Genomic DNA, 22,062 nt, shown 5'->3' on the forward strand with positions numbered 1-22,062 from the left:
GCAGAATATCTGGGCAACCCTAAACCGCTTGAGGATGGGCCATGAAGTATGTGGCCACTTGCTCCACAAGTGGATGAGGAACAGCTCAAATTGTGATTGGCCTTCTAAGTCAGACCATCATCCATATACTGAACGCCTGCCCTTAGACATCCATTCCTGGTAGCATCACAGCCATTGAATGGGTTGTTAACCTCGACATCAAACTATAACTGCTTTCCCAGCCGTATGAATAAAAAAAACTAGTTTAGCCCCACTGAAGTGCTTCACTGCCAATAAGTTACTTTTTAAGCCTATTTACTGTCTCAATGCAGTGAAAAGATTTGCAACAGCAATGAGATTAATGACCAGATAAACTTGTTTTTGTTAAGTTGGCAAAGGTACCAGGAACCTCACCGTATCAGTGCCATGGGACATTTTACATTCAACTGGGAGAGAAACAGGGCCTTAGCTTCCATTTCATTCGGCACATTAATAAAAAACTTGTTTTCTGCTTTTCAGGTGGCTAGCACTGCAGGCTTCAACAACACTTAGATAACAATGCAGCCCCAGATCTTACATCCCTTTCACTTTCCTCTGATCCCTGGAAGGAGGGAAACTGCAAAAGCAAAAGACAAAATTTAAAGGAACATAAGAACATAAGAAATAGGAACAGGAGTAGACCATTTGCCCATCGAGCCTGCTCTGCCATTCAATAAGATCCTGGCTGATCTTCTTGTGTTTCGATTTCCACATTCCCATCTAACCCTGACTCCTTCCAATCTCACCCTTTCTGTGTTTTCACTATCCTCTCTAGACTTCCCCCTTGCCCAACCCCTGTCATTCAATTCTCAGCAAAGGCCACAGCTTCATCCCCTTACACCCCTGTCTCAATGAATTTGAACCTGGCATGATGCTGAACCCTTCTGTCACTTCATCTCTGTGCTCCCTTCTTAGGACAGGAATCTCCTCACCCCACCCCTACCCTTTCCTCTGTATTCAGAATTCTCATTTCACCTAGACCCTCTCTCAAGCCACTTACCTTCTCCAGATATTTTCATTGGCAACTGGCAGTGTGACATCAAAGGGCTCAATTTCTTGCCCCACACACTCCGTGTAACTTATTTCCTTCTGAAGAACTCACTTCCTTCAGCTCCAACCCTAACATTATCAATAAGCACACTGACAAGGTGGTACTGTTGTAATTTGGTGAACAGCCTCTATCTTGCAGAAGCTGAAAGCCAACTCTCCGACACCTCCTCTTACCTCTCCCGGACCATGATCCCACCACTGAATATCAGGCCATTGTTTCCCAGACCATCACTGATCTCATCTCCTCTGGAGATAGCCTCCAACCTCCTAGAACCCAATCTCACATAGCCCATTCTCCCTCCTTTCCAAGAACCACAAACAGGACCTTCCAGGTAGACCCTTTGTTTCAGCTTGTTCTTGCTCCACAGAACTTATTTCTTCCTATCTCCAGTCTATTTTTTTTCTCCTCTAGTCCAGTCTCTTCTGACCTACATCTGTCCGATGTCCTCTGCCATATTAACAGTTACCAATTCCTGGCCTTAACCACTTCCTCTTCACCATGGATGTCTAGTTCCTCTACACCTCCAATCCTTGCATTTCAGTCCCATGCTCCTGATCTACGGGCACCCAGTGAGGAGGGGGGCGGGGAGGGAGGAGGACCTCCTCGTGAACCTGCTCCTGGACCCAGCCAAGTTGCCATTAACAGATACAGGCAGCGGGCAATTGAAGGGGTCGACGGCCCGACTGTCTGTCCCTCTTCTGCGGCTACATTCGCAGCTGGGTGTCCCTGGAGAGGGAGCACACAGTGTCCACTGGCACCGTTGAGGCCTTCTGTGCTCGGTGAGAACCGTAGGGACTGGGGTGCTTTATAGACCCTTTTGATCACATTTTGATTTAATGTTGGTAGGTTGGTGAGACTACACCTCGAATACTGTGTGCAGTTTTGGTCTCCTTATTTAAGGAAGGATGTAGATGCATTGGAGGCGGTTCAAAGGAGGTTTACTAGATTGATGCCTGGAATGAGTGGGATTTGTTATGAGGAAAGATTGGACAGACTGGGCTTGTTTCCACTGGAGTTTAGAAGAGTGAGGGGTGATTTGATCAAAGTGTACAAGATCCTGAATGTCCTTGACAAAATGGATGTCGAAAGGATGTTTCCTCTTAGTTCTGAACTAAGGGGCACTGCTTTAAAATTAGGGGTAGCCCTTTTAGGAGAGATGAAGAGAATTTTTTCCTCTCAGGGGGTTGTGCGACTTTGGAATTCTCTGCCTCAGAAGGTGGTGGAGGCGGGGGTCATTGAATATTTTTAAGGCAGAAGTAGATAGATTCTTGTTAGGCAAGGGAATCAAAGGTTATCAGGGTTAGATGGGAATGTGGAAATCGAAACACAAGAAGATCAGCCAGGATCTTATTGAATGGCAGAGCAGGCTCGATGGGCAAATGGTCTACTCCTGTTCCTATTTCTTATGTTCTTATGTTCCTTTAAATTTTGTCTTTTGCAGTTTCCCTTTAAGGGGCTGCCTTTTAATTTGTCCCTTGATTTGTTCATTTAATTTATTTGTTTTGACTCGAAAGAGTTACACCTCCAATCCCACCAAGACAGCCTGCGGGTGCTGCACTTCTTCCTTGAACAGAGGCGCAACCAATCCTGAGATCACCACCCTCCTCTACCTGGCTCAATTTGCCTGGGTGGGTGGGGTGGGGGAAGTGGGGAAGGTGGCAGGAGGGTTTGCAGAGGTGAAGGGGGTTATCGAGATAGGGAGCAAAAGGACTTGGATTTAAATAGTCATATCAGGATGGATGGATGGACGCATTAGATTTTTAAAATCTTTGCTGAAGTTGGATTCCTATGTACTGACTTTTAACCATTTGGCATTAATTTAAATCCTGAAAAAAAATCGTATAAAATGTGCTGTGTCCGCATTAAAGCTAAACCAAATTTGAGACATGACATTATTGAAGTATTATTCAGTATGCCTCTTTGCAGTTAAAATTATTCCAGAAAATCCATGTGAAAATTCGGTCGAAAATATTGCAGCATTCACGAACGGTTGAGTTTTGAAAGTGAATAAAAATCGTTAACTTTCCTGCATCATGGACTATTTAAGACGAACTTTCCCTCATAAGACAAGCTGTTTTCACTTCACGACAAGTTCTCTGAAAAGAAAGTGGGCCCCATAGGCTGTATTACCTTTTTATCATTTGTACTCTGATGTTCATGACTGCAATATTTGGCATAATGAGTACTGTGACGAAGTATTCAATCAAATAACGTTGAAATTGTGCTGCGTCGCACTAAGTTGATATAGTCGAGACTAATTCTACTGGAGCTTCAGGAAATATGATAATTGAACATTGTAAATTGGATTCACAAGGATGACTCATTGTCACTCTTGGTTAACATGAAAAATAGGAAGTATGGCATTTAGTTGTAGTTAAAAATTCAGAACACCAGGGGGCGAGCGGATACTTGATGCTCGGAAGAAATGCGATATTGCACTTTCAGGTCAATTCTGATTCAAGTACCGCAAGAGGGAGCGCGCTGCACTGCAGTGTGATTTCTTTAAAACATATATAGTAGCACAGTATTAGTATCTTTACTCACATCTGAAAATATGTTACACTAGTCAACGTTTGAAAAGATGCCAGCTGTAATTTCCGAACTGTGCAAAACTTTTGGGATTTTAATTTGTAATGCAAATTAAGTCAATCAGAAGCGCGGCGGAATACCTGTTTTTGAATGTGCACTTGGTATATTTGACAAGCCAATCTGCATTGAAATAAAAATGAAATGATGCTAATACCTACACCAAGTGTCTAAAGTTCCGTGAAAGCCGGGTATTCTGCACTTAAAAACAACTCACAGCTAAGATTGCTCCGGTTTCTTGGCCAAACAATACAGTAGACGTCACAGGTGCGTAGCTTGGCTTGATGTAGTGAATTATTCAAAGAAGTAGGAACTGGCTTTGCTTGTTACCACCTTTCTTGCTTGGCAGCGCGTTTTATTTGCTGCGCACTATATTCTAAGGTATCTAGCAGTCCTATGACTTTGTATGACAAACCATAACAATATTATGTATATTACATATGTGATACATACATATATCTATATATATGAACGCATTATATGTATTCTTATATGTAAGAATATGTATTCTTCTAAACTCGGTGCTTGGATTATGTTCATGTCCGTGGTCCGCAAGGATTTGGGACAGAAAAGTTGCAACCTCCATTAATTTAGGGCTAGGAAGGGGAACAGGATTGCAACTGGTTCCGCCCACAGCTCGTGACGCTTTCATGTTGTCAATTCAACAACCAAAACACCCGCAGTTGGGATTCTTAACCAAAGGTTGCAAAGTTAATCGAACGTGGTTTTTTTTTAAAGACGTGCATTGATGTGGAGAAGTCTGACGCTATAGGGAAACTGGTGTAACCATTCGATTATATTCGCAGCTGTGGGGCTTTCGACCGGTTACTGAGTGCTTCTGGGTTTGAGTTGGATTGAGCGTGTGCTACCCCGGAGCTGGGATCAACAGGGTGAGTGAGCAACACACCTCTCCAGACAGAAACCCCTCCCCGGGGAGGTGGACCCCGGGAATAGAGACGGGACAGAAGGTGAGCAGTTTCACTGGTGCCCAGTGAAAGTGACAAGCGTCTGGAGGGAAGCGTCACCCGTGTTCATCCACTTGGGAAAACAGAGATCCGGGGGTGGGTGGGGGGTGTGTGGATAAATGATGGAAAAACTAGCACTACAGGAAAATATTCCTCAGGTCGGGAATGAAGATGGCACAACTCGTTCGCTACAAGGACCTGAAGAGTTTTTTTTTAAGGGAACATGATTATAACTGAAGGCTTTTCTAAACCCAAGGCTTCATCACTCAACGGCAAACCAGGACTAAACTAAGTTAAAAGGTTGTCAGGACTAAATCATTTAACAGTAGCATCTGTTCCCGGCAGGGTATACCTGAATTGGGCAACGTGAAACTGATTTTAAAAAGAAAATCGTTTACGTTGACACATTATTAAAGGACTAATCGTTCGCGAGTAGGAATGACAGAGCGAATGGGTCTAGATACCCCACATAAATAAAGCGAGGGTGAATGTTACCTCTTCGCTTTTGCTAAGAGACAGACAGAGCTATCTGGGCGTGGAACACTTACTGGAACTGAAACTTGACAAATCAATGCCAAGGATTGGCAAATAAAGTAGAAACAACGGCTACTGCAGGCAAAGAGGGAAAAACATTCGAGGTGGCAGTTTTTGGATGTGTCCTGGCAATGGAACTTGGTAGCACGTGGGAAAGAGAAACTGCTTGCATTATAACTTGAGATAGGAAAACAACATTTGGCAGATGCGATCAGGAATGAGCTATTAAAACTTCCAGCTTGGGAAGAAGGACAGATGCAGAACTGGAGCCTCAACAGTGAAGCGTAAAACTGGCGGTAATTTAACGCCGAAACAACAGCGTTAGCTCGCAGCCTGAACTGGGCGCGCCTGCTCTCCTGAATCTGCCTTCGCACCCATTCAGGTATTGGGCTCTGTACTGTCCCGTGTCGCTCAGGTCGGGGCGGGTTCTATACTCCCCTCAGGTAGGGGGCGGGTTTTAAACTCCCCTCATGTCCCCCTGGTGGGGGTGGGGGTTCAATACTCCCCTCATGCCCCTCAGGTAGGGATGGGTTTTATACTCCCCTCATGCCCCTCAGGTAGGGATGGGTTTTATACTCCCCTCATGCCCCTCAGGTAGGGGTGGGTTCTATACTCCCCTCATGCCCCTCAGGTAGGGATGGGTTTTATACTCCCCTCATGCCCCTCAGGTAGGGGTGGGTTCTATACTCCCCTCATGTCCCTCAGGTAGGGGCGGGTTCTATAGTCCCTTCATGTCCCTCAGGTAGGGGTGGGTTTTATATCCACCTCATGTCCCCCTGGTGGGGGGCGGTTCTATACTCCCCTCATGTTCCCCAGGTAGGGATGGGTTTTATACTCCCCTCATGCCCCTCAGGTAGGGATGGGTTTTATACTCCCCTCATGTTCCCCAGGTAGGGATGGGTTTTATACTCCCCTCATGCCCCTCAGGTAGGGATGGGTTCTATACTCCCCTCATGTCCCTCAGGTAGGGGCGGGTTCTATACTCCCTTCATGTCCCTCAGGTAGGGGTGGGTTCTATACTCCCCTCATGTTCCCCAGGTGGGGGTGGGGGTTCAATACTCTCCTCATGCCTCTCGGGTGCTCTGCTTTACACCTGTCCCTGTGCCTATCACCCGCTTCAGGCCAGTGTGTTCTTAACTTGTCGGCGTGCCCTTCCTTACCGTGCATTATTTATTTGAGGGGGACACTTGGTGACAGTCCCTCTTTCCCCGGCTCTCCAGGCCCCTGTTCCACGCGCCTGGGAAGGACGTCACTTCGAAATGGGCGTGCAGGGAAGGATTTAAAAAGATGTGAACTGCTGGTTGCACATACACGATGCCCCTGCTCGATGGACGTCAAAGGAGACAGATACCAGTGCTTGTCAGCGTGATCTATTTTATACTTACCTGGACCAAAGAGATGGACGCTTCAGGCATCTTTTCAGGTAAGAGAACATTTTAAAGAACTTCACCCAGAAACTAGTGGGCAGTTGACAATGATCTCAAAACAGGACTGCAACCAAGAGTTTCAGTATTTGTTGAAAATATCTGTTTCAGTTTTATGTGGGACTTCATTGCCATGCATGGCAGCTTTTTACTGGTTGCTATTGATAGTGAGGAATACACGGTGACGCTGTGCATCCAGTCAGCGCGTCTTGACTGCGTTTAATAGTTTCCCCTGGGTTAAATTGTAAGAAGTTGGAAACTGAACTGGAACTTGTATCCTGAAGCACATAGAATGGGATGGCTGGGTAAGGAAGAGGAGCCTCACATCTTCCTATCCCAAATTGAATTCTGTACTTGTGATTACCAGTTAGCTCAAAAATAGCGGCGGGGGATGGGGAAGCCCACCATTGTTGCATTCCTTTTAATCTCAAATTTAAAGAATATGAATTGTAATTAACTTCAAATCTTTCCATTTCCTGGTCAGCGGTTTGTTATGTATATAGATGGATATTTCTAAAATTTTAATTGTAACAAGTTTTGAAAAAAAAGTTTTTAATCTACTTGTGAATAGAAAGAAATAGAAAGGTAATCAAAAGTGTTTTTTTTTTGTTAAAATTGACATTGTAAACACTTGCTTTGTTAGATATGCCGGCACAATGGGCTTGCCTCAAGATGCTGCTGCTCTTGTTCCCCCATAGTGACAATTTTCTTCTACTAATACTTATATAAACTCTTTATTTTTGAAATTCTCTCTTTATTTTTCAATATCCCAAGGTTTCCTTAGGAACACATAACTGTAGCAAATTGGCAAATGGCCAATCTGCTCCCAAACCTCACCCCTTTATTATTTCATGGGGTGTGGGCATTGTTGGCAGGGCCAAAATTTATTGCCTATTCTTAATATCTCTTGAGAAGATGGCGGTGAGCTGCTGCCTTGAACTGCTGCGGTCCATGTGGTGTAGGTACATACACCTACAGCCCTGTTTGGGAGAGAATTCCAGATTTTTGACACAGCAACAGTGAAGGAGCAGCAATATATTTCCAAGTCAGGGTAGTGTGGTGGTGGTGTTCCCATGCTTCTGCTGCCCTTGTCCTTCTAGGTGGTAAATGTCGTGGGTTTCGAAGGTGCTGTTGAGGGACCATTGGTGAGTTGCTGCATTGCATCTTGTAGATGAGAATTTGTGCCAAATGGTTGTGGGGTTACAAAGAATTGAGTCTTGTATTAAGCCAGTCCCAAGTATGATGTAAATAGAAATCCCAGCATCCTGTCTTTGGTATAAGGTTATTTCTACATAAGAAAGGTTAGAAGTGTCATACCTTTTTACAGTGCATCTTGTAGCTGCTATTCTGCACTGTTGGTGGAGGAAGTGAATGTTTAAGGTGGTTGTTGGGCATCGATCAAGCAGGTTGCTTTCTCCTGGATGGTTTTGGGCTTCTTGAGCGCTGTTGGAGCTACACTTACCCAAGCAAATGAAGCCTGTTGGATCTCCTCAAACCTCTATGCTTGGTTTTAAGTGTTATGAAATAAACCATAGGCTAATTTTCAATGATGGTGCACATCAAGCCGGTAATGGCTGGAGCAATTGCACTACCCACTCGGTTACAATAGCTGGAGAACTGAATTATTTTCATGGTTAGGACTAATTTGAATGTTTAATTGAGATAAAAGCAGAAAATGCTGGAAAAACTCAGCAGGCCTGGCAGCATCTGTGGAGAGAGAAACAGAGTTAACGTTTTGGGTCCGTATGACTCCTACTCATTGGCAAGCTACCTGTGAGTGTTCAATGTAGAGCGGTGTAAAAATGGCAGACAGCTCATTTGCTGAGCCAAGCTATAAGTTTAATTTGAATAGTGGGGCTGGGGAAATAATCATGGGGTGGTGAATGGAACTGAATAGCTGTGGGGCCAGGAGTAGCATTCATTGCACTCTGATTTATGCCATGTTTTTTTTTGTGGCCTGCAGCAATACTAATAAGGACCACTAATCAGATACCACTGTCTGGTACCACTGGGTGGCACATATGTGCTGCATGTTCCACCCACTGGTACCTGAAAATGACATTGTTTTCCAGCATTAATGGAATGGTAGATACATTAAAATTCCACTCTTCCCCACCCCATGTTTTCATTTTCCCCTAACTTTAGAAATTAGCAATTTGGGAGAGCTCATCCTATGCATACAACCAAATATGCTTCAGCAGAGCAGACCTGGATAGGATGACAGCGTGGTGTAGCCAGCAATGTATCTTGGGTCTTTCAGCAGCACACATATAGCCTCATTGCAGCTGACACCAGTCTTTGAATGACCGTCCTTCTGAGTTTCTCTGTAGGTAACTGTTCAGCCTCTGCTGCCACATGGGGTATGGTAAAGATAGGAAACTCAGTTACATGGAAGATAACATGAACCCACATCCCATCACTCTGTGGTGCCCTATGTATATGCTCCAACATATTGCATCCTGCATTTTTGTTTAACTGCCCTTTTAAAATGAATACTGATGGTGAGGTTACTTTTTATCAAAAATACAAGATGAGATGAGCTGAGGAAATAGTAAGCATGCTATTATAGTTGTATAGTCAATTGCTGAAAATGCTAACTATCACAGCTAATGCTAACAACTAATCACAGGAATCTACAATCTGTGGCATTGCATGTCACACTAAATTAGTATATTAAGATCATTGGCTATTTTAATGTAAATTTTAAGGGTAGAAATAATATTGTTTGCAGAGATCTAACCTTCTTACCAGTGTTTTACTTTAATGGTACTGTGTGTTCTCTGGAGCTTTAAACATCCTTATATGTATATTTCCTGTGCGTTATCAAAAGCTAATAACAGGTTACCAATATGATAATGTGCAATTGTGGTATTATTTTGCTGAGTGAAAAATCATTGCTCTTTCAGAGCTAGCTATTTTTCATGGTTATGCCACACAGTGGATCACATTAAATATATTGTCTCCGCTTGCAATTGTTAAGTGGTTTGATCCAATTAGCAGCATTTGTGCTAATGGGTTGGGGAAATAACAAAGCATTTAGTCCTGTATTGAGGCAATTCCAAATATGGTGCAAATAGAAATCCTGGCGTCTTGTGTTTGGCACAAGGCTATTTAAATGTAAACAAGAAAGGTTAAAGTGTCATACTTTTTTAACTTATTTAATGGCATGCTTTGTGAATTCTAGATCTTGATTACTTTAAGGATAGCATCAGGACCATACTCTAGAAATATTATAATTGTTGATATTCAGACTTTAGCCTGATAAAGTATTTTTCAAGTTGTTCATTTAGTTTGAGATGCTCTTTGATTAACTCTTCCCAAAAGTACAGAGTTACATAGCCGTTTTCAAGACTGTAAACTACTGTTTCTGAATTGCAAGCAGTGAATCAAGGCCACAGCTAAATGAATGGGATTAACAGCATCCCGAACTTCACAAGTGGCAGGCAATTATTTATCACAACAACTTACATTTATTTTGTGTGGGGAAGGATGAGGATATTCATGCTTTAAAGGAAAAGGTCAAAGTAAAAGGAAACTTCCGGAGAGCTATCATTAAGCTTCATCCTAGAGTTTATTCTCCTTTAAGCATGACTTATTTTAATTTTCTTTTGAGCTCACATCAAAAACAACATGCATTTATGTTGTGCCTTTAACAGCTCAGACAAAAATGGACTCAGAGTGAAAGTAGGATATATTAGGAGAGCTGACTAAAAGCTTGGCCAAAGACATAGGTCAGCAAATGGCTTGAAGGGAAACTTGCAGGTGGTGTTGTTCCCACATACCTGCCGCTCTTGGTAGCAGAGGTTGCCAATTGGGGAGGTGCTACCGAAGAATCCTTGGCAATTTGTTACAGTGGGTCCTTTAAATTATACATTCTGCACCCACAGTGCACCATTGCTGGAAGGAGGCAGGTGTTCAGGCTAGTGGGCGAGGTGCTGATCGTGTAGAGTTGTGGGCATTTTTCAGTGAATGGATGCTGGGGAGAGAAATCTGGAGAAGTGCAGTGATTGTTGATTCACTGACCAGGCCCAGGGAGACAGCAATGGGTGGGATGAACAGGACTGAAAGTGTTTGCTGACATTAGCCTTCAGGGGGTGCACTGTGTGAAGTGAGAGAGAGAGGAGAATGGGCCTTTTGGGGTTGGGACTTGCGAGTAGTGCCTCGATGGGCTCTTTTGAGGATGCTTAGTAAGGCTGTGAGGATAGAAGCATCCAAGGGTGCCTCAAGCCTGAGAGGGCAGCAGGGGAGTAGGAAGACAGAGGAACAGTGAAATGTTGGGATGGGGATTGTGAGAATATAGTACCTGAGAGGGGAAAAATGATAGGTGGCATGACTGAGTAACAGGAAGGGGAGGACAGGATAGATAGAAGGCCCCAAATTGGTTAAAATAATCCACAAGAAGGAGGAAATGGGCTCGGGTTTGGAGCAGCAGCCAAAATGTGTATGAGGAAATCAGATTACATCATTGCCATCAGTTGACTATTGTCAGAGTTCCTGTGAATAATAATTATGTATTATAATACATAATTTTATGTAAGTATATATGATTTTAGAAACCATTAAATCATCTGTTATTTCTATAAAAATTGGTTTCAGGTATGTCAATGCCATATTACTACCCTAAATAAATATAAATATCTACTAAATGTGAATATAATTAGAGGAGATATCACATATGTCTACACCTCTTTATTCATCCTGCATGATGGTAACCCTTCATTGCGAATTTTGCATCTCATACAGGTTAAGTAATTAATTTCATGTTTCGCACTACTCTTGTTGCTTTTTCATTGAGTCATTATGTAATGCAATTGCCTCATGGCTGTTGACTAATTCAAAGGTTAGCTCATTCACCTTTTGATAGTTTTTCCTCCATTGGAGCCCCACTACCCTCCTCCAGGTGCTCATCCACCCCAAGGCATTGCCATTTTCTGGAGGTGGCCAAGTTACTGAACTACTGCCTGATCCTCAGCATTGACTAGTCACAGTCACAGTAATTATGGTAGCAAGATCTAAAAACTTAACTTACTTAGTTGGCATGGCAAAGATTAGGATAGGTATATCCTGGTAGTAAATAGAAGATAGGGAGGAGACAAGACAAGAGCACACCACCTGTGTACCTTGGCAAACTGGATACCTGATAGGCCTGTTCCAAAGTCACTTTGTATTTGGCTATAATGAGGTGTGCAGGACTAGCCTACATTGACAGTGCCTTTCTCCCTATATGCAGAAAAATAACAGTCACCTGCTTGTAATACTGTACTTCAATCAGTGAGATTGTGAACTCCTGTGGGGAATCACTGACACACCTTTGCAGCCAACTGCTTCATGCCACATAATGTTGGTGCTTATTTTTAAAAACTATACCTGTTTCTAAGTGAACGAAATAAAAGACAATTACCTGCAGCTGATCTTCTAATTGGAGCATATTCTGTATAATATTTTAAATTTGTAAATTAATCCCTGGCAAATATAGATTTTATGTAATTATATATGATTTTAAAAACCATATTAAACCATCTTTTATTTCTATAAAAATAGCTTTCAGTTGTGTCTAGGCCATACTACTACCCTAAATAAATATAATATCTACTGAATAAGAATATAGTTAGAGGAAATATCACCTGTTTCCAAGGAGTGCTCCATATAGGTTATTGAGCAATGGGACAGGATGGATGTGCTTAGCTGCAGGATCAAACCAGCTGTGGATGAATAGGTCTCTCTGTAATCAGAACAATAGTCATTTCCCCACTTTATTTATTTTAATGCAATAAGAGTAATTTATTTTTTTCAAACTCGAAATTTCAATGGTTGATAGTCCTAACAGCACTGTGGGTGTACCTACACCACATAAATTGCAGCGGCTCAGGAAGGCAGCTCACCACCACCATTTCAAGGGCAATTAGGGATGGACAACAAATGCTGGCCCAGCCAGTGACTCCCACGCCTCATGAAGAATAAATTTTAAAAAGACAGTGGTAATCTGGGTAGAGTCACTGCAAGTATCACTCCATTTGCAGTGTTCCTTTTCCAAAACAGGTAGGATTAAAGAATAACTCAGTTTTCTCATTATCGCAACATCACCAATTAAACATCATTATTCTCCCAAGGTACAATCATTGTAAAAACTGTAAAAACAAAATCTGATTAAAATGTTGAATAACAGATTCTCTCTCTGATATTGTGGGTAAAGAAACTAACTGATGTTTTACTGATACAAACCAGGAAGTCCAAGGTTCCATTCCGAGTATGTACTGAAGTAGCTATTCACGTTGGAGCAACACTGAGAGTGCAAATTTTGAATGCTACAGAAGCCTAGTGCTCTTTTGCTGGGGCATGTTGCACCACCAGCCACATCCAGTGCAGCCTGCATGGTGTGCTCTCTTGTGAAAGGTGTCTGCATAGTCATCCCCAGCATCCATCCACCTGAAGAAGTGTTATTCCGATGTTTCCTACTGGCTGATCTGATGACAGAATGTCTAATTTGGACCATGCAGGTCCAGACAATGAATTCAGGTGTCCCTCTACAAAGAGTAAGTGCAGAGCTGTAAGGTGGGCCCAGCACTTGCGTTATTTAAAGAGCCAGGCACCCAACTTGCAGGCAAGGTAGTTTTAAAGAACTTCTGCTATTGCAAAGTGCCTGAAAGTACTCTGGAATGTTTTTGGAGATGTTTAGTTGAGTTTCTGGATTTTCCAGAGAGCGTTCCTGCATCCTCACAGGGAAGGCATGGGAGTCGATGAATTGTCCACACAAAGACTTCACAACATCTTCACAACAGATGTGAAGGCAGCAGTGGCAGTGCCTCTGGGTCTGTAGCATGATCGGGAAATGGATCAGAGGCTGCTGCAAGGGCTAGATCTGTGCAATGCCCCCGGCCAAGTTGGAGCCGGACTCCTCCGTGCTCCTTGACAGTGACAGGAAGCTGTGTGGCAGGCCAGCCAATGTACCCAGCATCTTGCTTTTTGCCTATCAGTGTTTTCCTTTATCCCTCCCCTTTGCAGTCCGTATTCTGTAGCAGAAACTCATCAGCAATCTCTCACTCTGGTGAGTTGGCAGATGAACCACCCTTTACCTCTGGTCTGGCTACAGCCTACTCATTGTCAAGTGACTCACCACCTGTTGATCCCATCTCTATATTAACCTCCAAGCTATGTGCAGTGCCAGTATCTGAGCTGGTGTCTGCGAATGTTGGATCAAGTGATGATGAGGCCTCTTCATTCGTAGTGTGCTGTTGCTCTCTTGTCCTCCTTGGGCTGCTGTAGCTGGGCAGTTCCTGGGTGTCTGAAAACAGGAAATTAGATTTGGAAGGTTAGGTGAAAGAAGTGGGGTTGGGTGGGAAGCAAGATGTCTATGGTCAGGCCATCAGCAGCTTGCTCATCATGCCAGATACCAGGATTAAGGTGAGCTGGAAACTGAGAGGAGACGTAAGACAGGAATATATCACCATCTTCAATGTTCTCAGCAATGCTGGATTCCATGGACTTTGCCAGAGCTGGCCCCGTGATTCTAAAAGTCATCCCCTCTGTAGGAGATGCAAGCATCCTTGTAGGCATTCATGGGCTCTGTTGTAGCCAGCCCTGATTTTGAGAGCTATATCCTCTGTAGGTTAAGGAGATGCAGGCATCCTTGGCCAGGATTTTACAGCCCCTTCAGTTCTGCTCCCTTCTATTGCCTTCCACCTTGTTTTGCAAGAGAGAGGGAAAAATGTCAGTGATTGCATTGCACTGTGTTTGTTTGATGTGCCTGCTATGGCTGAATAGCTGGGCGGGGGTTGGGGGGTGTATGTGGAGCCAGTGGGAGGTGAGCGTGAGGTTTTCAGCACTGGGAAATGTGTGAGGGAAAAGGTGAAGCATCTGAATGTTAGGCGTGAGTCCTGATTGTCAGGCTGCACTGTTGGATGAGTGATGGGTAGTGGTGCATCGAGCAGTGTGAGAGGTTGGTGGTGTGGTGGGTAGGAGATGTCAAGTGAAGATATATTCACTGACGTTGAACAACCAATGAGGTAGCCACTAGGAATTTACCTTGCTGGTCACCTGTCCCCACTACCTTCTGAGTGTTGTCCTTGAGGATTTCCTGCCTCCCCATAAATAATTGAAGAGGATTTTCCCTGTGGGCTTCTGAACCCTGCTGTCAGGCTGAATTTTTTTTTTTGCCTTATTCTTTCATTTGATATGGGCATTGCTGGCAAGGCCAACATTTATTGCCCATCCCTAATTTTCCTTGAACTGAATGGCTTGCTTGGCCATTTCAGAGGGCAGCCCTTACCGAGCTGTGTCGATTAACTGCTGCATGATGTGAGTCATGGCCATAGCCAGAAGCATGTGCTTAACTGCTTCCTGAACTTCACAAGCGGCAGGCAATTATCTACTTAAAAAATATTTTTTTGTGTGGGAAAGGATGAGGTTACTCATGCTTTCAAGGAAATGGTGGAAATAAAGGAAAACTTCCGGAAAAGCCATTATTAAGCTACATCTTAGAGTTTATACTCCTTTAAAATGTGAGTTATCCGCAAAAATGGCCTGGGTGAGAAGCAGGACAGGCTGGAAATCAGCTCGCTGGTCGACAGGGCTTCCACCTGCCTCTGATCGCAGCTCTAGCAGGGCTAAAAATCAAATCCGTGGGATCTCTACTTCTATCCACCTCCCTCACTAATGACTTTGGCTCTGCATCCATCACCCTGGAACCCACTCTCTGCCTGTGTACCATTTTCCATGCTTTAAACTGCAGTAATATTCTCCAGTGTAGCTTCCCTTTAAAAAAGACAGACTGCCTTTAAGATGAGCCGGCTGGCTGCACCGCATGCTCTTAGCATAAAGTCGTTCAATCCCCTACTGAGTCAGAGACTGCCAGCAGCAAGGCAGATGCTTGCCCCCATGCTACAATAAAGGTAATAAGGTGGGAGCATCAAATTTATGTGCTGCTTACCTCCAATGACACCAGTGTGGGCAAGGCTATGAATCATGACCCCAGCCCCTGAAAACCAATATATGCCAATTTTAGCCTTTAGTTTCCCTGTGCTTAATAATGGGCAGAATTTTTCGTTGAGCGGGCGGGTGCGCCCGGCCTGCTCGAGTGTAAAATAGCGCGTGATGATGTCGGGTGATCATCCTGATATCATCGTGCACTCGTGCGATATTTCGGTTGGCGTCGGAGGAGTCGGAGCCGCGCCCGCCATCAATTACAAGGCCGGTTAGGGCCATTAAAAAGGCAATTAAGCTGGATTTTACGTTGCCCGTGCGATTTCACGCTCATTGCACGGGCAAAATGGGCAGGCGGGCAGCCGACAATTTGCTAAACCTCATCCAAGGGCAGGATAAAAAGAGTCCGTAGCATTGCCAGTGTGAGTAGTGAGGAGTTTTGGAGATTGGTTGCTTATTGGTACTTGGCAGCTTCATCTCTGTTCGGGGCTTCATTCTTAGCATTTCCCAGGCTTCATTTCAGGACTTATTGGTGTCCCCAAGGCCCCCGGCGGATTCAGACCATGTGGACCCTGCCAGGTATCAGACTGCCTTCCCTTACCCTGGTAATGGGGATTGTGGCGTCTGCTAGTGGCATCTCCTCTGAGGAGGAAGAGAGGGGCAGAAGGGGGAGGAGGCCAGGTGTCCCAGTGCAGCTTCCAGGGAAGGGACCTGTGGGAGGAGAGGCGCAGGCACAAGGGGCACTGGACCAGCAGGTAATCCAAGGCAGAGGGGGCCACAGAAGACGTGACTATCCTGCTGCCAGGGTTCACGGGCGGTGATGCAGCTACCTCAGTATGTCCGAAGTGCAATGCCGAAGGAGGCTCCGCCTCTCAAGGGAGATAATGGCCTCTATTTGTCAGATGATTGGGCCTGAGATCAGCTCCGGCTGTGTGGGTGGACACCCCATGCCAGTGGCGCTGAAGGTCACAGTGACCCTCAACATCTATGCCTCCGGCTCTTTCCAGGGGAATCTGCATGGAGTCTCCCAATCAGCTGTCCATAGTTGCGCCAAGGTGGTGACAGAAGCCCTGTTCAGCCAGATACTGACATTTATTCTTTACCATACGGATGAGGCCAGCTACGTTGAGCGAGCCAGAGGCTTTGCAGCGATTGCTGGGCTATCCCGTGTCCAGGGTGCAATCGACTGTACACATGTGGCGATCAAGGCCACATGGTTGCCTTCGTCAACAGGAAGGGATTCCCCTCCATGAACGTGCAGATAGTCTGTGACCACAGGATGCATAATCTGCAAGTCTGTGCAAGGTACCCTGGCAGCTACCATGATGCTTATATCCTGAGACACTCGCAGGTGCTCAGGCTCTTCAGTGCTCTAGCCCAACTGGATAGATGGGTGACAAGGGCTATCCGTTGAAAAGGTAGCTTTTGACGCCTCTCCACCACCCAATAACATAGGCAGAACAGCATTACAATAGGAGTCATGCCTCCACTAGGGTGGTGGTAGACAGGACCCTAGGCCTTCTGAAGGTGCGCTTCCGATGCCTGAACCATTCAGGGGGAGCACTACAATACCCCCCAAATAGTGGTTGCATGCTGCACTCTCCACAATCTGGCGCTGGCAAGGGGAGGCCCAATGGAGGAAGAGGATCTTGACGCAGCTGCACAGGCCACAGAGGATGGATCCAGTAGTGAGTCAGGAGAGGAGCATGGTGAGGAGAATGCTGAGGGCATGAAGGCAAACCTCAGTAACCTCCAGGGAAGCAGGGACGCCTTGATGTAACACTCCTTCAGCTAGGCTGCTGAAGTTCTATTTCTACCTCATGCCAGGGCTGCCATCTCCATCCTGGATGTCTGAAATGACCCTTTCATTTAAACCCAAAGTCCACTCAGTGCCTGTGCAGAAAGTTTAGAGCCACTCATATCCAGCATTACATATTGGCGTACTCTGCACTAGAAAGAAAAATGGTGAAGCACACTCAGGCCATCAGAACAAAAGCAAATTTAATGTTATTGCACATTGAGTGCATAATGACATTACCATTACTGGTGTTGATGTCCACACCAGCAGACATATAAACCAAACTTAAATGAACAGAAAATCGTCTGTGAACTGTCCCTCTTGTGCTCATGGTGCCTTTAATTTAGGTTTCCGAATGCTATGTCTTGGTGCCCCTGCCTCGCTGGCATTAGCATTGGAGACAGCCTGCTGACTCTGCTGTCTTTTTGGCCTTGATGACCTTGGCGGTCGTCCTCTGGCCAGTGGAGCCTGTGCTGGCCCTGCCTGGGAGGGAGTGGCCAGTGCCACGGCTGGCATCTCCCGTCATCGCAGCCTCATCAGATGCCATGGCCACTGGCAGAGGGGCAAAGGAGCTGCTGCCATCATCCAGAGAGCCCTGAGAGGAGCCCACAGAGACGACAAGCAGCTCGTGCGCCAACATGAGGTCGCTCTGGACCTCCCTGCTCACCATTGATGGACGGGCACCTCGCTGGGATACTGGGTGCCTCATCCATCTCCCACATTGGCACTGACCGCTGAGGGCATTGCCTGTGTGAAGGCTTGCAGGTCTGAGTGTAACCCTAGGAACCCCTGATTCTGTTCCTGGAGCTGCCTCACCATGAGAGTCTCCATTGCACTCAGCCATGAGGGTCAATGCAGTGCTCATGCTCTGCATGGACTCTTCCTCCACAATAGAGACCAAGGCATGCAGACCCTTATGGATCTCTACCAGATCCTCCTGTACATCCTGCTGGACATCCAGCATCTGCCACTTAATGGACTATCCAGAGGCTCATCATCTGCCTTCGACTCAGCATCATCCTGGTCCCCAGCAGTCCTCTGACTGCCGGTGATCTGGGCACTCTCTCTGCACCTCAAGCAAGTGTGAAGAGTGCCCTCACCAATGTGCACTGACATTCTAGCCGCCGATCTAATGCCCACGGGGGTATTGGTATCTGCTCTGGTGCCTGGTTCAGAGCAGGTATGATGCAGGTGCAAATGAAGCCCAGTGGTCCTCAGGTGTCAGGGATGGCCCTTCGGAGCCCAGAGAGTGAGTGCATGCTGGCGAATCTAAGGGAGAACAAGAGCATATCATTAGTTAAAGTTATCAAAATGTCACTGTGCATGCCAGGCACCCTGGTGAGACAATGGAGATCTGCATCATGGTGCCATCGTCTTTCAATGATCAATGGGGACTCCAGGCTTGAGGCTCCCAACAATGAAGAGATTATACTAGAATGGCTGCACAATCCGAAACTCACCTCTATGCACTGCACTCTTACCTTCACCTGGCACCACTGCCTCTCCATGCCCAGTTGCACGTGCAGCTTGCTGGCTCTCTAGCTCCAGGGTGTCCTGGTAGAACTTGGTGAGCAGCAATAGGTTGAGCGGGCCTCTGCCTGTACTCTCTGGTTATGTCTCGCCTTCTCCTGAAAGAACAGAGGAGCATTGATTAGTCCACTCTCTACCTGCAGCGCCATTGCAGCCTGGCCAACCCCACCTGAGGAACACCTTGCAGGGCACATCTGAGTCACGGCTCTTGAGCCGCAAGGCACTCAGCCCAAGCAGCCAGGGCATATCTCCGCAGGTCTGGAGTCATTGACAGTTGGCACTCAGACTCTAACACTCCTGAGGTCCACGGGGGGATGGCCACACCTTAATACTTCTGCACACTGACCCATGTCAACATGGCACTCACCCTTCCTGAGTGCAGCAGGTCATTGAACCTCTTCTGGCACTGCACCCATGTGCACCGCACCACATCATGGCTGCTAACCAGCGCTGCCACCACCTCCCTTTGTGAGGTGTGGTGGCCTCCCCCTCCCATCTCTGGGAGCAAGCATGTCCCTCCTGACAGCCACCTCCTCCAGGGGGACCGCGAGGCGCTCCTCCGAAAAGCGGGAGGGGCTGGGTGCCCGCCTGACCTGCCCTCCCGCCTGGTGTCTCAAGCCGCCTCGACTCCATCACATTTGGTAATGAGAGACAGAAGAGAAGTTCTTCCGTGGTAGACTTCATGGGGCTGCCTGTGCCATTTTAAAACTAGTCACCTGGGCCGACAGGCCCCTGCCTGGCCCTCCCCGTCCAGTGGGGAGCTGCGTTTCACTCTGGGTGGACCTTAATTGGCCCGCCAGCATGAAATTACGGTTGGGGGCTGATCACGGGTGGCGGCCCGTTTCCTGACCAATCCCGGGCCCGCTGACTGCGCCCGCCCGTCGAACTCAAAATTCTGCCCAGTGTGAGTGGGAGGGTTGGGACACCTGGGCCAGAATCTTCGGGCCCTGCTCACTGACAACTAAAATGACGCACGGTGACGTCGGGCGTGCATCCTGACATCGCCGTGCGTCATTCCGATTTTCAGTTCGGCGGGCACACACCAGAATCGGCTGGACGCCTGCTGAACTGTCAAAGGCCATTTAAAAACTAATTAAGAGACTTACCGGAGCTGCCTGTCCAACGTTAAGGTTGGCGGGCAGACCCAGGCGGCCTTCGCATTCATCATGAAACCTCATCGATGGGCGGGATGAGGTTTCATGAAGGATTTATAAATCAAATAAAATTTTCATTAAAATTCATTGACATGTCCCAGCTCATGTGACACTGTCACATGAGGGGACATGTCTGAAATTTTTTTCTTTATTTACATTTTTAATAATGAAATTAAACTCCCTGATGCAGCTCCGTGGCTCAGGGAGATTTCTGCGGCGATAGAGCGCAGGCCCTGAATCAGCCTACTCCCTGCACAGGGAGCGCTCAGCTTGATTGGCCCATCCACGTAAAATGGCGGCGCGCAGCCGATCACCGCCCGCTCCCGCTTAGCCCATCTGACGGGGAGAAAATTTTCCCCCAGATATTGTTCCTACTCCTGAATAATATCCAGCGATTCTTATTGGAAAGTGTGTATGTGTGGACATTAGGTTGTTATAATTCATCGCTCACTCACTGGCTGGAGCCAGTCTTTCTTTAACATAGGTTTATTCACAAAACCCAGAGAACATAGGTACAGACTCCCTTTCCCTCTCCTCGACAGATGGAAACTGGCCCTTATATATACTTAAGGATAAAGCCTTTCCCCAACTAGTATCAGCTGCTCTGTTACAACTAGAACATCAGTTCATTGTGACAGGATTGCAATATTAACATAGGTGAGGACAGGATTGGTTTTAGCTATAACGTTTCCATAGCCAAAAAATCCCAACAACAGCTACTTTCGAGAAGGATTTTGTCATTCATGATACCATTACGTGAATAAGTTCCTTCAACAGATAAATAGAGAATAGGAAAAAAAATGTTCAATAACATAAGTCAAGTGCAGGTTTGATTTGTTTAATTCTTCAGTTCAGGTCAGTGGGCATAACCAGAGATTTTACTTGCAAAACAAAAATGTCTAGGAAACTGTATGGGAATAAATTAAAAGACTTCATAGGAAGTTGTGGATTTGCTGAAAGGAGATGGAAACTGACACTGCATCCTGGATCAGCAGGATCAGAAATAAGGTCACATTAACATAGTGATACAGTAGTTTATTGTATAAAGCTCTAACAATTCTTGATTTATATGACATAATTAATAGCTAAAAGCTGTAATTAATAGCTACAAGCCCACTAATTGAAATGTTTAGATGGTGTTGCCTGTGAGTCCAACTTGAATGGTCCGTTTATTGGAACCCCAAAGTTAGATTATAGACATGGTAATACTCCAGGAGGTCTGTGTGATTTTTTTTCAGTGGGTCATTGCGTTTGGGTGACAAGGGGGTTGGGATTTTCTGGATTTATGCTTTCGGTGACTATCAGTGAGATTCCTGGCACACTCTGTGGCTTTTGTGTATTGGTTTCACAATAATTTTGACCTCATTTTAAAAATTAATTCTCAGAATGTGGGAATCGTTGGCAAGGCCAGAATTTATTGCCACCCTTAAGGTGGTACAAATGACTGGTTTGGTAGGCCATTTCGAAAGGCAGTTTAAGTCCCAGATTGGCATGGGGTTAGCGTACATATAGGCTAGGCTTTCTTCCCTAAAGGACGTTAGTGAACTAGATTGGTTTTCACAACAATCCAACAACTTCATGGTGACTTTTACTATTATCAGCTTTTTAATTCTAGATTTTTAAAAAAAAACTGTATTCTTTGATAGCCCCCAAGTCACTGAGGTGAATTGTAGTGCCCTGTTGAGATCAGCACACAAAGTGTGCAGAAATGTACCTCCAGCTTGAAAGTAAACTCCATGTATGCATAATAATCGCTAGTTAAAACAATGTGTATCTTCAAGCGCTTGCTTCCCCTTATGCTGTTAGGATTTAACATTCAATGGGCAGAATTTACTCTGGATGCTCAAATCATGGAAAAATGAGGGCTGCATTGCAACAGCCTCAATAACAGCACCAACAGGCAATGTAAAGTGTAACACAGTGTGCATTGCAAGTAGAAACACAGGACAGTTGGTAAGCCATGATTCTTCTTGTTTCCACATGCCCATTTATCTCCAATGGGATTGTTCTCATACATCAGAAGAAATGTCCTGTAATCTCAAAGCTTTGAGCAAATACGGAATTAAGGTAGAAATGTTTTGCT

At 45.5% G+C, this 22,062-nt stretch overlaps 1 protein-coding gene across 4 annotated transcripts in view; it reads left to right on the forward strand.

Annotated features, from left to right (window-relative positions):
* Positions 1–4,284: 4,284 nt before the first annotated feature.
* Positions 4,285–22,062, forward strand: part of eva1c (eva-1 homolog C (C. elegans)) — a 140,775-nt gene continuing 122,997 nt past the window's right edge. For 3 of the 4 annotated variants that reach the window (XM_078560167.1, XM_078560168.1, XM_078560170.1), the window contains exons 1-2: positions 4,285–5,536; positions 6,375–6,577. In XM_078560167.1, the coding sequence (XP_078416293.1) occupies positions 6,469–6,577 (109 nt within the window). In that variant the 5' untranslated portion in view covers positions 4,285–5,536; positions 6,375–6,468. The remainder of the gene's footprint in view (positions 5,537–6,374; positions 6,578–22,062) is intronic. The other variant, XM_078560165.1, reaches the window with a different exon arrangement.

The sequence above is a fragment of the Cetorhinus maximus genome, chromosome 16 (genome assembly GCF_964194155.1).
Source record: "Cetorhinus maximus chromosome 16, sCetMax3.hap1.1, whole genome shotgun sequence".
In the NCBI taxonomy this organism is placed as follows: domain Eukaryota; kingdom Metazoa; phylum Chordata; class Chondrichthyes; order Lamniformes; family Cetorhinidae; genus Cetorhinus; species Cetorhinus maximus.